General features: G+C 42.0%; 1 protein-coding gene and 2 non-coding genes across 6 annotated transcripts in view; 1 reads left to right on the top strand and 2 right to left on the bottom strand.

The window, feature by feature from the left end:
- PHF20 (PHD finger protein 20) overlaps positions 1-15,211 on the bottom strand; it is a 147,247-nt gene that overhangs the window by 8,453 nt on the left and 123,583 nt on the right. For all 4 annotated transcript variants that reach the window (XM_060616764.3, XM_060616780.3, XM_060616772.3 and 1 more), the window contains 3 exons: positions 11,169-11,268; positions 8,061-8,256; positions 1,722-2,127 (listed from right to left, as the gene is read on the bottom strand). In XM_060616764.3, coding sequence (XP_060472747.1) covers positions 1,722-2,127; positions 8,061-8,256; positions 11,169-11,268 — 702 coding nt within the window. The remainder of the gene's footprint in view (positions 1-1,721; positions 2,128-8,060; positions 8,257-11,168; positions 11,269-15,211) is intronic.
- Positions 3,164-3,270, bottom strand: LOC132672633 (U6 spliceosomal RNA). The gene has a single exon (XR_009607609.1). It is a non-coding gene; the product is annotated as a U6 spliceosomal RNA (small nuclear RNA).
- LOC132672569 (U6 spliceosomal RNA) lies at positions 10,696-10,802 on the top strand. Its single transcript, XR_009607579.1, has one exon. It is a non-coding gene; the product is annotated as a U6 spliceosomal RNA (small nuclear RNA).

Here is a 15,211-nt window from a genome sequence, read left to right as displayed (position 1 = left end):
GCAGACAGGGGTTAGTATGTTAGTTGGCAGGAATCAAAGCAGTGTTAAGTCCTCGTTCCATGTCCTGCTGAATGTGTGAGCCTGGATTAGTTCTTCTGCCTCTCTGAGCCTCTGCTACCTTACAGGAAAGATGGAAATAGTAAAACCTATTTTAAAGGTTCATGAGAATGAAACAGGATAAGGTTTATAAAACACAGTGCTGGCTTAAGGTCAGCTTCCCATCAACGAAAGAGATTTTTAATCATAGTTGTCTTGCTTAGGCCCAGTATTTTCTCATTTTTTTATTATGGGGCAGCTATCTCTAGGAAATCTGTCTAGTCTTCAGGATCACAAACTTTCTCTGGGGTTTGTGATCTCAACCATTCATTCATTCATTCATTCATTCATTCATTCATACATTCATTCATTCATTTGAAATGAAATACGGCCTAGCTAATATTTATTTAGAGCTGACTATGCAAAGCTTTGTGCTGAGAGCTTTTCACAGATACACTGCACAATAATGGAGAGGACACAGTCACTGGCCTCTCCCACAGGTAGGTGAAGAGACATATCCAAGGAGGTAAAGTGACCTGCTCATGTATCACACAGTACGCGTCTAAGCTCAGACTTGAAACTGGGTCTCACGAGCCTTGCCCAGCACTGTTTAGACACTGGCAAGGGCACAGGCTGAATGAGGTACAATGCCCGCCTTTGAGGGGCTTATAATCTAGGATGCCCCACTTGGCAGTATGTACTAACACATCTAAAGCTGGTGATGCCAACCACAGGGTAAAGTCTGAAAGGAAGGATAACAAGGATGGAGAAGCTCTCCAATTACACAAAGCCCTACTGACCAACCGAGGACAGGGCAGAATAACACCAGTGAATAGTTAAAGATGATAACACAAGCAGGACAACAACACAAAAAGGCTCTAGAAGAGCATGACTTAAATAACAAAAAACTGAGAGGTATTCTTGGGAAAGGTGATGAAAGCAGCAAATATTCTGATGAAATGGACTGTTCTTATGTCAAGGCTACAAAGTTAAATGTCAAAGTAAAGCTATCACAAAATTGTACTGAAAACCTTATTTTTAACAAAACACTTGGCTCATCCTTTGCTCATGCTAAGAATCAGCAGCAAGGTGGAATTACAATGTAAACCCTGTTAAGGAAAAAACTCATTTTCCTAACTTACTTCCATTTATCAAGTGCCAATCAACCCTTTTCTCCTTGCTTCTTCCCACCTCCACCCCCAAACCCTAGTGATTATGTGGTTTTGTGGACATTTCCTGCAATCAATGGTCTCTGGTTTACCTGGTCTCTCCTGCCTTTGCACCCATTTTTACAGACCAAAAACATACCTACGATAAGCACATTTAAATACAATCTTAGACTAAAAACAATTTTACAACAAACATCTCCCAAAGAACCCTAGGAGGGGAACTCAAGCATTCATACACTAAATTAAGAACAAATAATACATGTGGGGGCGCCTGGGTGGCTCAGTCGGTTAAATGTCCAACTTCGGCTCAGATCATGATCTCATCGCTTGTGAGTTTGAGCCCCGCGTCGGGCTCTGTGCTGACAGCTTGGAGCCTGGAGCCTGCTTCAGATTCTGTGTCTCCCTCTCTCTCTGTCCCTAATCCATTCACATTCTGTCTCTGTCTCTCTCAAAAATAAATAAACATTAAAAAAAAAAAAAAAAAAAAAAAAGAACAAATACATGTGAACCACATACCTTTAGGGAGCTAGATTTGGAGTCACTGTCCCCCCTACTCCTGTCTTGGTCTAGAGGCCAGCCCAGACGCGGAGAAAGAGAATCATCACCGTTCTCACGGAGGGGGTTGACTGCATCGTCGAGGGCAGAGCCCCGTGTTTCCACCACCAGCTTCTGCTCCACAGCAGGGTAATAGGCGCGGGGCTTCTGATAGCAGTGCTCGCTGGTGATATAGGACTCCTCCACAGACCGGGGTAGGGGCAGGGGCAAGGGCTTCTCCACTGCCCCATTCAAAGTTCTATAGCTTGGGACTTCCTCCTTGCTCCTGGCTTCAGTAACGTGGATGTGTTTGGAATGAGGTCTCCCCTCCCCTGAGTGCTGTTTCCAAGGCTGACACCACAGCTGCAGATCAGGATGCTGTCTGCTTCTGTTGGGAGGGAAACATAGAAAGGGCTCTAGAGTACCTGGGACCATTACAGGGGTTTCTCCTGTAATGGCCCAGGAGTTCCCACTTGGGCCATTTGGCCACGAGCCACCATTTGCCAAGCAAAAAGGAACATAAATCCATGGTCTCTGAGGAGACCACTTGCAGGCAAGCTCCCACTGTGGACTCACTCACAGTGAGTAAGACTGGACTTGGAGTCAGAAGACCTGACTAGATTTCAGTTCAACCACTGATTAGCAGTGCAGCTGGGATGAGTCACTCAGCCAGACTCATTCCCATTCCTTCCTCTGCAGAACTAGACTAACCCTCTATCTGCCATTAGCCACTGAATTTAATACAGATTAAGTGAATTAATTCAAATAAAAGTACTCTGTTAGCAGCAAAGTACTCTTCAAATATGAGTTACTAAAAATAACCTTAACTTATTAATAAGTAGGCATGACAACCCTGGTGTGCAATAGCACTTGGTTACAAAAATGCACTGATGACGGGGCAAGGGGGTAGGAATCAAAGTCATCTACATAAAAGCTGTTAATAATTTTTTTTTAATTTTTCTAAAATCTTTTATTCTCACCATTCCAAGGAGCAAACCTTATTGTTAAAGAACAGAGATTCTGGGGTGCCTGGGTGGCTCAGTCGGTTAAGCGTCCAATTTCAGCTCAGGTCATGATCTCGCAGTTCATGGGTTCAAGCCCTACATCAGGCTCTGTGCTGACAGCTCAGAGCCTGGAGGCTGCTTCGGATTCTGTGTCTCCCTCTCTCTCTAACCTCTCCCCCACTCGCACTCTGTCTCTCTCTCAAAAATAAGTAAATGTTTTAAAAAAATAAGAAAGAAAGAACAAACGAACAGGGGATTCTGATCCTTTCTTGAACCACACGTCCCTTTGAGAATCTGTTGAAAGCCCTGCCTACATGTATGTGCACCTAAAACTCTGTGTTATCACTTTAGTCTTCCAGAATCATTCACTGTTTTAGTTTTGACCCAATAGAGGGTCATTAAATTAATCTATTGGATCATAATCAGTTGCAGCGCTTCACGAATTTATGCATTATCCTTGTGTAGGGGCCAGACTAATCTTCTCCATATGGTTCCAATTTTAGTCTACATACTGCCGAAGTGAGCATCATAATCAATCGTAGAAAAAAGAAAAACAGAATATAAAATATCAGAGTGTACCATTCTAAGAAAGAGTCACTGTCCTGTGAAATTTTAGTTTCAATTTTATACATGTGAGTAATTTAAAATGTATTTCTTACTGCGGGATACACATTTTAAGTTTAAAAGCCACTACCCTAGATAAACTTCACCTTTTACCTCTTCTTTACTACCCCAAACTTCTATAATTACCTTTGATCATTAAATGAAAAGAAGGAAAAAAGGAAGGGAGGGAGGGAGAGAAGGAAAACACAACAGTGGATTTCTTGAATAAGACCCATCAGTTCCCAGAGTTCCTGGCTGGGAAGGCAGTGCCCTCTAGGGAGTGTTTGGAAACAAAGACACAGACAGGTGCTACCTACTCCTATTTGGTTCAGAGATGGACAGATATGTGAAGTGACCTTTCTAATTGCCACAATGACTGACAGGTACTACTGACATTTAGTTCACTGAATCCGAGAATGCCTAACATTCTATAATGCTTCGAACAATCCTACATGATTGGGATAAAGAAGAATCATCCCACGATATAGTCAACAGTGTCTTCCCAGCCCCCAACTGAAAAACACTGAAACCAGATCAGCAGAAAATCACAAACTTAACTCATCAGCAACTCCATATATGGGTACCCCTCCACACCTACTTGACTGAAGCCTTCCTGCACAAATGGAATAGACCAGAGTGATCTTACAGAACCTAACATTCTGTTCCCAAGGAGCTACAACTAACCTCTCTCAGTCCAGCAATCACCAACACCCCTTCTATCCACTGGGGAAGGAGAGGAAATGACGAGAGTATCAAGGCAGCCTAGGTCCCTGGATCACCCCCAAGGGGGTATCACAGCCTGTACCAGGAATCCAAGATACCAGACACACCTCTGAAATCCTAACTGCATCAGGAAAAATGAGGATCACTGTTAACTAACTTTGAGGTGTACTTAGTCTGAAATCTGTTAACTGGAGCATATAAGCCACAATATAGACCTTCTCTTGCATGAAAATCACAAGTCTTTGCTTCCTCCTCCCTAGAATTTTTGCCCTCCCAGGTAAGACCTAAAACCCCAGCTACTACTCCACACAAAGATAACCCTGGCCTTTCTTTGTGCACCCTGTCAATCATGAAGATGGTACGTATAGCCTCATGTCACTTTTTAAATGACAACAAATGCTCTGAAGTTACTGAGTTTTGCATTTGAAAATAATAAACCTGCCAGGCCACTTAGGAACAGTATTTCTGAGAATGAAGACCTAGAGCTTGTGACAACAGAGACTATCCATGTGTACACATACTGGGATCACCTCCCTCCCCGCCCCCAGGATCTTTTCTCCACATATAATGATGAACAAGATCACCCTATACCCTCTTCTGAATTGCTAGGAGAAGTCAGATTTAATTCCAGTACAAAGTCACTGCTATAAAGATGAAGGATCTAGGGGGCGCCCTGGCTGGTTCAGTCAGTGGAACACGCGACTCCTTATCTCAGGGGTGAGTTCAAACCCCATGTTGTGTATAGAGATTACTTAAAAATTTTTTTTTAAAAAGATGATTCAGGGATCAGAGATTCAGAAGAGAGAAAGTTCCGGAATATGGGTTAGGGTAAGGAGCAATGGCATTTAGTAAGAAGAAAGAGAACACCATCTGATTGAAACCTCAAATGAAAAGAAATACAACAAAGTTTATAATCATGAACATAACCTGAGGCTTTCCAGGACCGCACATGGACCACCTTCTACCTGCCTCGATTTCTGGCATCTCATTAAGAAGAAATTAATTTGGTATATATGGGGTAAAGCTTTCTGGTTTTATAAAATGTGAGGGAAAAGCTTGTCGCTGACATCTTAATCCAGGGCTGTTACTTGATTCAGTTCACCTCAACAGATACTATTACAGTGACAGCTAACTTCCTCCAGCAACTACCTCCCCATTCTCTTAACCCCACCTCCATCCTCACTCCAGGGTTCAAACAGAGCACATAGCTAGCCTTCCCCGCAGTTAGGTGCATCCATGAAAACTGCCTGCTCTCTCCTGTCTTTCTTTTCCTCTGGGGGCTGGAACAGTTGAGGTACAGGTGAGGCTGTTTCAAACATGCAGATGAGAAGAACCCCAATGGAATGCCAGAGCAATAAGACAGAAGGAACCCAAGTCCCCAGGCCCACAGATGGAATCCTGGAAAAAGGCCATCTACCTGATCTGGAACCTTGCCTACTCTTGGACCGTTCATTATGGAAAAAGAAGATTCCATTTTGTTTTAGCCTCTATTTGGGGGATTCCTGTTATAGAACCTTTGCTTTTACCCAAATCAGTATATATCAGGTCTGAATGTGCCCTTGCTCAACCGCTCGTCTGTCATTCCAGTTCTTGAAGCTAGGCCTCTGTGCACCAGAATCACCAGAATACAAGAGAAAGTTCTACCATCCCAGGGCTCTGACACTCTACCTGATGCTGAGGGCCTCTAGGACTAATCTGCACAAAGGAAACCTTGTTGGGGAGTGGCCTGTCATGTCTAACTCATGGCACTAGCTTGTCATTGTTGACGGTCCCCTGTGGAAAGGCTCATGGGAGAACCTGAGAAAGTTCTTGACAAGAGAATCGATCCCTTACACAGACTGTGCTGACACTAGAAGAAAATGCATGAAACCACTGAGAGACAGTTAGAAAGGTTAGGACAAGTACTTGACAGGAGCTAGGCCTGGAGTTCTAGACGGGACTCTAACCCTGGAAGTCATGGGAGAGCAGCTGTGCCATGCAAGGCCCCAGATGTCCTATTTGGTAAAGTGGGGGTAAGTTATAAAAGCCAACAGACCGAGTAAGAGTGATAGGTCTTTCTCAGAGCTTACATGAACTTGGGTCATCTAACACATAGAGTGCAACCACAGAAGGGAATTCACACTTAGTTTCGCTCCTCAAACTTCTGGCTACTAAAAGCCAGAAGCGTAGTACCAGAACACCTAAAACTTCTTTGCATGAGCAAACCATGAAGAGAAAATACTTACTGAGCAACCACTACGCTGGAGAGCAGGCCTGCCAACATGGTCTTTTCCAGCAGCTTTCAATTTTACTTTGTTTACCAGTCAAGGGTGTTTAGGATGACTGGATAAACAAAATGCAGTATTACATACAATAGAATATCATTCAGCCTTTAAAAAGGAAGGAAATTCTGATACAGGCTGTAATACAGATGAACTTTTCTTTTTTAAATTTTTTTTAATGTTTATTTATTTTTGAGAGAGAGAAAGAGAAAGACAGAGTGCGAGTGGGGGAGGGCAGAGAGAGGGAGACACAGAATCTGAAGGAGGCTCCAGGCTCTGAGCTGTCAGCACAGAACCCAATGTGGGGCTCGAACTCACAAACCGCGAGATCATGACCTGAGCTAAAGTCGGACACCTAACTGAGCCACCCAGGCACCCCCAGGTGAACTTTTGAAGACACTGTGCAAAGTGAAATGAGCTACTCACAAAGGACAAATACTATAGGATCCTATTTATATGAAGTACCTAGTCATATTCAGAGACACACAAAGTAGAATGACAGTCATCAGGGGCTGGGAGGAGGGAAAATGCGTAAGAAGTTGTTTAACAGATACAAAGTTTCATTTTTGCAAAATGAAGAGTTATGGAGATTGGTTTCAACAGGTGAATGTACTTAACACTACTGAATGGTATATTAAAAAGTTAAGATGGTAAATTTTATATTATGTATATTTTACCACAATAAAAAAAATTCAGGGGGCGCCTGGTGGCTCAGTTGGTTGAGCGTTCAACTTCAGCTCAGGTCATGATCTCGCAGTTCATGAGTTCAAGCCCCACATCAGGCTCTGTGCTGACAGCTCGGAGCCGGAGCCTGCTTCAGATTCTGTGTCTCCCTCTCTCTCTGCCCCTCTCCTGCTCATGCTCTCTCTCTCAAAAACAAACATTAAAAAAAAAAAAAAAAAAAACTAAAAAAGAAAATTCAGAACTGTACAGCAAAATAGTAAACAAACTAAACTATATATATATATACACACCATATTTTGATAATGGTGGTGGTTACAAGGGTCTATACATTTGTCAAAACTCAATGAACCCTTGGGGTGCCTGAGTGGCTCAATCGGTTACTTCGGCTCAGGTCACAATCTCATGGTTCATGAGTTCAAGTCTGACTTGGGCTCTCTGCTGTCAGCACATAGCCCACTTCGGATCCTCTGTCCCCCTCTCTCCCTGCCCCTGCCCCACAGGCATGCATGCACACTCTCTCTCTCTCTCTCTCTCTCTCTCTCTCTCTCTCTCTCAAAAATGAATAAACATTAAAAAAAAATCCCTAGGGCTGCCTGGGTGGCTCAGTCGGTTAAGCATCCAACTTCAGCTCAGGTCATGATCCCACAGTTTGTGGGTTTGAGCCCTGTGTCTGGCTCTGTGCTGACGGTTCAGAGCCTAGAGCCTGCTTCAGATTCTGTGTCTCCCTCTCTCTCTCTGCCCCTCCCCTGTTCCCACTCTGTCTCTTTCTCTCAAAAATAAACAAACATCAAAACATAATTAAAAAAAGAACCCTAAATGAACCTTTAAGATTAGCAAACTTAATTATATGTAAATTATACCTGTATATGGTTGATTTTTTTTTCAAAAAAATGTTTATCGTGTAACTGAGAATTTTTAGTAAAGGTCTCAAACTCATTTGTCTTATCACTGATTTTGTGTCTTTCCAATTTTTCAAATTTATCCTGCCCTCCCCCACCACGATGTCAGATGTGACTCCTCCCCAAAGCTGTAGGTGCCGCACTTACTGTAAGATGCTCATTTTGAGCTGCAGGCCATGCAGAACCTCGATCACTCTCTGTACATCTCCAAGAAGCTGGTGGGTGGCCACAATCTTCTTGGCATTCTGGTGGGAGTAGTTCTCTTCTAAGAATGCCAGGCCACGCATATGTCCCCTGCTCAACCACTCCTTGTCATACCAGTACTTGAAGCCAGGCCTCTGACCTAAAGCAGTGACAATAAGAGAGTTAATACATGGCCTGATGGAAACCACTGCATCATTGTACAATCATCACATAAATTATTGGAAGGATGGATTGGTGTGTTCATTTTATTCATTCATCCAATATACATTTACTTGGCACCAATATACATTTACTACATGCCGGGCTCCCTAATAGGGGTTGGGGATAAAGCAGTAAGATGTAAATTTCCTGAACTCCTAGAACTGGCCAGAGGTGGAGTGGGAACCTGGGTACCTCTTTAAATTTAAATCACATCATTACCTCTCCTATTTAAAACCTTCAATGACTTCCTACTACATAAAAAAGAAAAGCCAAAGCCCTAACACTGGCCTAATGAGGCCAACAGCACCCAGCTCCTTCCTGCCCTCCTTGCCTTACCCTTACAGTGGCCTCCTTTCAGTTTCTGGAACATATCCCACTTTTCAGTCTTAGGATCTCTATCCTAACATCCTCTCTGTCTGGAGTACCATTCCCCAAGCCACAGAACTGGCATCTTTCCACCTCCTCAGAGAGGCCTTTTGTTATCTTCCAAAGTAAGAAAGCCTCTTCAAAAGTCTCCTACTCATTCCCTATCTGGTTGCTTCCTCCTCCCCACCCCCTCCCCCCCCCCACCCCCACCCCAAAGCATTCATCCCTATCTAACATCTTCTTGCTCATTTTACTTATTCTGACATCTGTTTCTGGCGCCAACTCCACTAAGAGCAAGAATAATAGGAAGCACCTTATTCATAGTTGTAACCCCAGCATTTAGCAAAATACATCTGAAATGGATTTATCAAATGAAAACAAGGTCCAAGTCCTCCTTCCAACTGTCACATACCACCTTACTAAATAGTCAGGCACTCTCCCTTCTCTGAACCTCCATTCCCCATCTGTTAAAGTGACATATGAATTGGACGGTTTCAGTGATCTTACTCATTACAGGGATCCTTAGGAAGAACTGAAAACACAACCATACATGACTTGGTGGTGTTTCCTGCTCCAAAAGCCTAGAGAACAGATTTCAACCAGACAGGCATTTTTACCTCCCACTATCTATAAAAACCCTTAAATAACCCATGTAATATCTATCAAGGTTCTTGGGCTCTTTCTGGCTTTACTAAAACACATGGTAGGGATGCACCTCGATTCTGTTAAAAACATCTATAAGTAACCTTTAAAGAATAAGTGTTAGGTTAAACTCCTGGCCCAAGACACTGCAGAGTCAAACACTGCCTTTAAATATAAAAGACAGCACTCAATTCAAGGAGGAGTCTATTTGCAGTGTTGGCAATTAGAGTTGTAAAAGTTCAAAGGAGTGCAGAGGAGTTGATGAAGATGGTGTGTATGATTTGTAAAAAGGGGGAAATGGAGGGAAGGAGTGAGAGATAATAAACAGATTTGTAAACAGTGCCAAGGCGCCCCAGGGATTATGTGTGGCCTCTCAGAGGCAGCTGCTGCAGGAGGGGCCTGAGCAGCAGGATTCAGAGCAGTAACACCTGTTTTACAAGACAAAGGTCAAGGCAGTGGTTCTCCTCTCCTATCTAGCATTATCTGGCTGACTGACCTTGGCCCCTTCATGTTCCTTCTGGGCCTATATTTGCTCACCTATCAAATATCAGGGCTAAACTGAGTGGTCTCTGAGATCCTGCCCATGGATAGTATTCTATGATTCACAGACTAATCTTCTGACCATATTCTTTCCTCGGGAAAAAGCAGCAAGTGGGCAGATTCCTCTCCATCTATAGACTCATCCAGCACAAGGAGATACAGTACCATGACTGAGGTCATCAGGTCCCAAAGGGACACACTTGCTAGAAAACAAACTATGGTGACTAGACCCTCCCTACACAACCAACAAAATCAAGATTTGGCCCCACAAGCCAGTTCTAATTCCAATTTTCTTTATGAGATTGGGAAAGTCATTCATGTCCCTAGGCACCAATTTCTTCCTCATAAGTAAAAACAGGAATAGGAGCTCCTACCAGACCCACCTCATAGGACTAAAAGAATCAACAGAAGTAGAGGCTCTTGAACACTGTCTAGCCTTGTAAGGGGATCATGGGACTGGAGCCAAGGGGAGAAACTTTACCGGTGGTGAAGGGAGAAGATGTAACCACTCCACTGACAGCAAGACAAGAACCACAGATTTAAGACTTCTGGAAAGGGGCACCTAAGAGCCACAGGCCACCCATGAGGCCATGAACAATGAAACTTAACTGATTCTGCTAAGGAATTAATTCACTGCTTTGGGTAGCAGTCAAGCTCTACCAACTATATATACCTTTCCCCTTCTCCTCAAGGGCAGATCTCTCTTCCAGGTGATGCAATGGAGGGCAGGTGCCACCAGAGGGAGCAGAGGCATATTCCTAACCTCCAACAGCCCCAAAAAGCCAAAGACAGAGCCCACCTCTTCATGAACCCTCAATAAAAGGAAAAGGTGCTTGCTCCAGCAGCACATATTCTAAAACTGGCACAATACAGACAAGACTGGCATGGCCCCTAAGCAAGGATGACACGCATATCTGTAAGGCATTACACAATTTTTAGAGTTTCAGTCATGCAAGATGAAAAAGTTCTAGAGACCTGCTGTACAATGCTGTGTTTACACTTTATAAACAATAGTGTATTGTATACTTAAAAATTTGTTAAGAGGATAGATCTTATCTTATACCATTTTCATAACAATAAAAAAATAATTCTAGCTCCAGGCCAGGCCTTCCACAGGCTTTACACATACTCTCTCACTGCTAAGTTCAGGACAGCAGGCCAAGTGAGCTAGCAGCAGGGGCAAGGAGGAGTCAGTCTAGCCAATGTCGAAGAAATGAGTCTCAAGACCACAGACAGGCTGCTTCACGGCCAGCTGTGGAAAAGGCTACATTTGTTAACATCCCTGACTCCAGAAATCTCTACCTGGAGGGTCTTGGCAAACATAACAGGTGTATTTCTCTGGCACATTTTCTTCCAGTAATCCCATGCAGACCCCATGCTGCCAGCACTGGCACTCTTCACACTGTTAGAATTAAAGAAGCAATAAAAATTAAACTCAGAAGGTATCCTCTATCCAAAAATAAGACCCACTATAAGGGGAGGGGCAGGAGAAGGATCAGGGAGGGAGAGCACTCCCAATTGACCTACTCAGGAGCTGAGCTGCAACCCCTCATCTACAACTGTGCCTGCCACTATGGCAGCCACTGGCCACCTGTGGCTCTTTACATTTAACAAATTAAGTTAAAATTCAGTTCCTTGGTCCTATTAGCCACATCCTAAGTGCTCAACAGCCACATGAGGTTGGTGGCTTTTGCACCGGACAGCACAGATGAAGATCATTTTTAGATCTATAAAATAGTGTGATCTTACAAAAATGACTGTTTTCTCTCCATTTCTAGAGGCTTCACTTTTCTGATCGCTTTATGAGAACAGAGGAAAAACTGTTCAAGTCCTCAGAGGAAGATTTAACTTGGAATGACAAAACCCAAGTTTGAATTCTAGCTCAGACATTCATTAGCTGTATGACCTTGCATAGGTCACTTCTCCTCCTGGGGCTTCAGTTTTCTCCATTTACAAAATCGGGTACTATTCCTACTGACCATGTGGGGCTGTTTGTGAGGAACCACCAGTCATATATATAAAAGTTCCCATCACAGAGTCCAGCACATAGCCTTTATGTATTAGGCACCTATTACTACTACTAATGGACAACCTAATTTACTTTGCTAGCTCCTGGAGTAATCACATGTTAGCACTTCAAGTTTATTCTCTCTAAATCTTACCAAAGGTCACACAGCTGAAGAGAAGCAATGGTGAAGAGAAGCCTGTCCGAACACAGGCCTGGCTAATGGCAAAGCTAGTTCTTTTTCCCTGAGGCTCCACTGCCTTATTTGGGTAAGGGGCTATAGGGAAAGTGGGGAGAAGAAGGGGGAGGAGCCAAAGGGGGAAAGAAAGAAGAAGACAATGAATGAGGGCAGCACTGGGAGTTGTGTGGATGGCCTGAGGATAGTAAGCCTGAGGGCTAAGGGTCCAGAGGAGGGAATGGAAAGGAAAAGTGATACCAAATCAGATACTAGGACACTTCATACAATCTCAAATCAGGACCCTAAGCCTTTAACTACCCAACCAAGTGGACAGCTCTGGAAGGTGGACAATGAGCTTCCTTCCTTCCCAGCATGGCCTTGAGGGTGGGCCACCAGCCTAGCCACAAGGAACTAAAGTCCTCATCTATTTGGAGTCAGACAGGCCCTGGCATCAAGAGGGCTTTCGTGGGCAAATATGAATCCTCTAGAAGGCTAACTGCATCAGAATCAATAGCTGGAAGCAAAGCTGGAAGACAGATGCAGAACCGATCCAAATTCTTCAACTGACAGATGAGGGAACTAGGGCTGAGAGGGAAAGTAAAGAGTGCACAATAACACAGGGAGTTAGTAGCAGAAAAGAGAATTAAGAATGAAAGTCTGTCTCACCAATGAGTTTTTAAGTGTCTTGAGAACTAGGGTTCACTAAAATTCAATCAAATATAGCTAAGTTGAAAACTTTAAAATAACTTTTTACATATGGGTTTGGCATTCATTTTTAGAAGTTTAAATTTAGAAATGAACAAGAATAATAACAGAAAGGGTAAAATATCTAAGAATAAACCTAAGACTATCTAAGAACAGAATATCTAAGATAAGATATCCAAGAATATCTAAGAATAAAACATGCAAAATCTCATGAAGAAAATTCTAAAATACTATTTAAAGGACACAAAGACTTAATTCAACGGTAAGGTATATCTTATTCCTGGATAGCAAGAGTCATCATAATGATGTCTTTTGTCCTTAGGTTAAATTTATGAAAATAATAAAAATTTAAAAAATAATAAAAATAAGCAATAAATGAACAGCTGTGGAACTGGATAGAAGTTGATCCTAAAATTAACAGCCAGGAAATTTGTTAAAAAAAGAATAAAAGGGGGTACTAGCCCTATCAGATATTTAAAAAATATTACAAAGATAAAATAAGTAAAATAGAATTGTCCAAGCAATATATAAACAGATGGATCAATGGAAAAGGAGAATCCAAAAAAGCAATCCAAATACATATGGAAATAAAGTAAGAAAAGGTAACATCTCAATAATGAGGCATGTGTTGGGACAACTGGGTAGCCATAGCTCTCACACCTTATACCAAGAAAAATTCCAGGTGGTTCAAATATTTATACAGCTTTAAGAAAAATAAGTGAAACTTCAAAAGTATCAGAATCAACCATGAGAGAATTCTGTTATAAATTTTTATGAACTTCTAATGAGGAAACAATTGTTATTCAAATCTCAGAAGCCATCAAAGAAAAGTTTGATATAGTTGATTCAAAAAATCTGGAAGTCAAAAGATGACAAAGCAGATACAAATATTCAAATATTTTTAACTCTTCTCACAACTGATACAAGAATGTGTCTACAAAAAGGCTATACAAACAAGTAGGAAAACAACCAACCATACACAGAAAGATGGATAAAGGACATGAACAGACAAGTCAAAGGAAAAAAATCTTTTTCTTAAAATGTCTATTTATTTTTGAGAGAGAGAGAAAGACAATGTGCAAGTGGGGGAGGGACAGAGAGAGAGGGAGACACAGAATCCAAAGCAGACTCTAGGCTCTGAGCTGTCAGCACAAAGCCCGATGCAGGGTATGAACACACAAGTGGTAAGATCATGACCTGAGCTGAAGTCAGATGCTCAACCAACTGAGCTACCCAGGCGCCCCAAGAATTAGATTCTTTGGGGGCACCTGGGTGGCTCATTCGGTTAAGTGTCTGACTTTGGCTTAAATCATAATCTCGTGGCTCGTGGGTTTGAGCCCCACATTGGGCTGTCTGCTGTCTGTGAACAGCTATCTTCAGATCTTCTGTCTACCTCTGTGCCCCTGCCCCACTTGTACTCTCTCTCTCAAAACTAAATGAATATTTAAAAAAAAAATCTAATTCTTAAATAAAAAGATGTTCAAATAAACCCAACTAATAATATGCAATACACATTAGCATTTCTAGGTTTGGGGATTACATAAAAATATCAAGTAATCCTTTTTTTTTTAGTTTATTTCAGTGATATCTATACCCAACATGGGGCTCAAACTGATGACCCCAAGATCAAGAGTCAAATGCTCTACTGACTAAGCCAGTCAGATGCCCCTATAAATATCAACTAATTCTTTATACATTTATGCACTGTCTGAAGTTTTTATAATAAACATTTGCTACTTTTATAAATGTGTTAGTCTCATAAACTATTTATAGAGCATAATTTTCATTTATATATACATGTATATGTGTGTTCCAAAATATTAACAGCAGTTATCCCTGGGGTAAAAATAATACGGGTAATTGTTTTCTTCTTCGTGATTTTCTGCATTTTCCAAATGCTACAAGTACGAAACTTTTTTTTAAGTGTATTTAAAAATAAATTACAAAATGGTTATACCAATAAGACTATTTTTTCACTTATCTGAAAAGCAAAGATAAAGTCTGATAATACTCGGTACTGAACAAGGTGCTCCTAAGACTTTTCTTTGGTACAACCTTCAGGGAGGGTTTATATAATATTGCTATGAGAAAAATAACATTTGTCAAATTTAGACATGCACATAACCTGTGGCCCAGGAATTCTACTTCCAAAACTTGGTCTCATAGATACACCTACACAAAATTATTCATTACATTACTGTTAAGGTTAGAAACAATCTATATGTCATCAACAGGGGAAGGGTTAAATAAATGATGATCTATCCATTCATTATGCAGCCATAAAAAAAAAAAAAAAAAAAATGAAGGGGCTCCTGGGTGGTTCAGTCAGTTAAGCATCCAACTTCGGCTCAGGCCATGATCTCACAGTTCATGGGTTTGAGCCCTGCATTGGGCTCGCTGCTGTAAGCCTGTCAGTGCAGAACCTGCTTCGGATCCTCTGTCCTCCTCTCTCTCTGT

This window comes from Panthera onca, chromosome A3, assembly GCF_046562875.1.
Source record: "Panthera onca isolate mPanOnc1 chromosome A3, mPanOnc1 haplotype 2, whole genome shotgun sequence".
Lineage (NCBI taxonomy): Eukaryota > Metazoa > Chordata > Mammalia > Carnivora > Felidae > Panthera > Panthera onca.
This window is presented reverse-complemented; position numbering and strand designations above follow the sequence as displayed.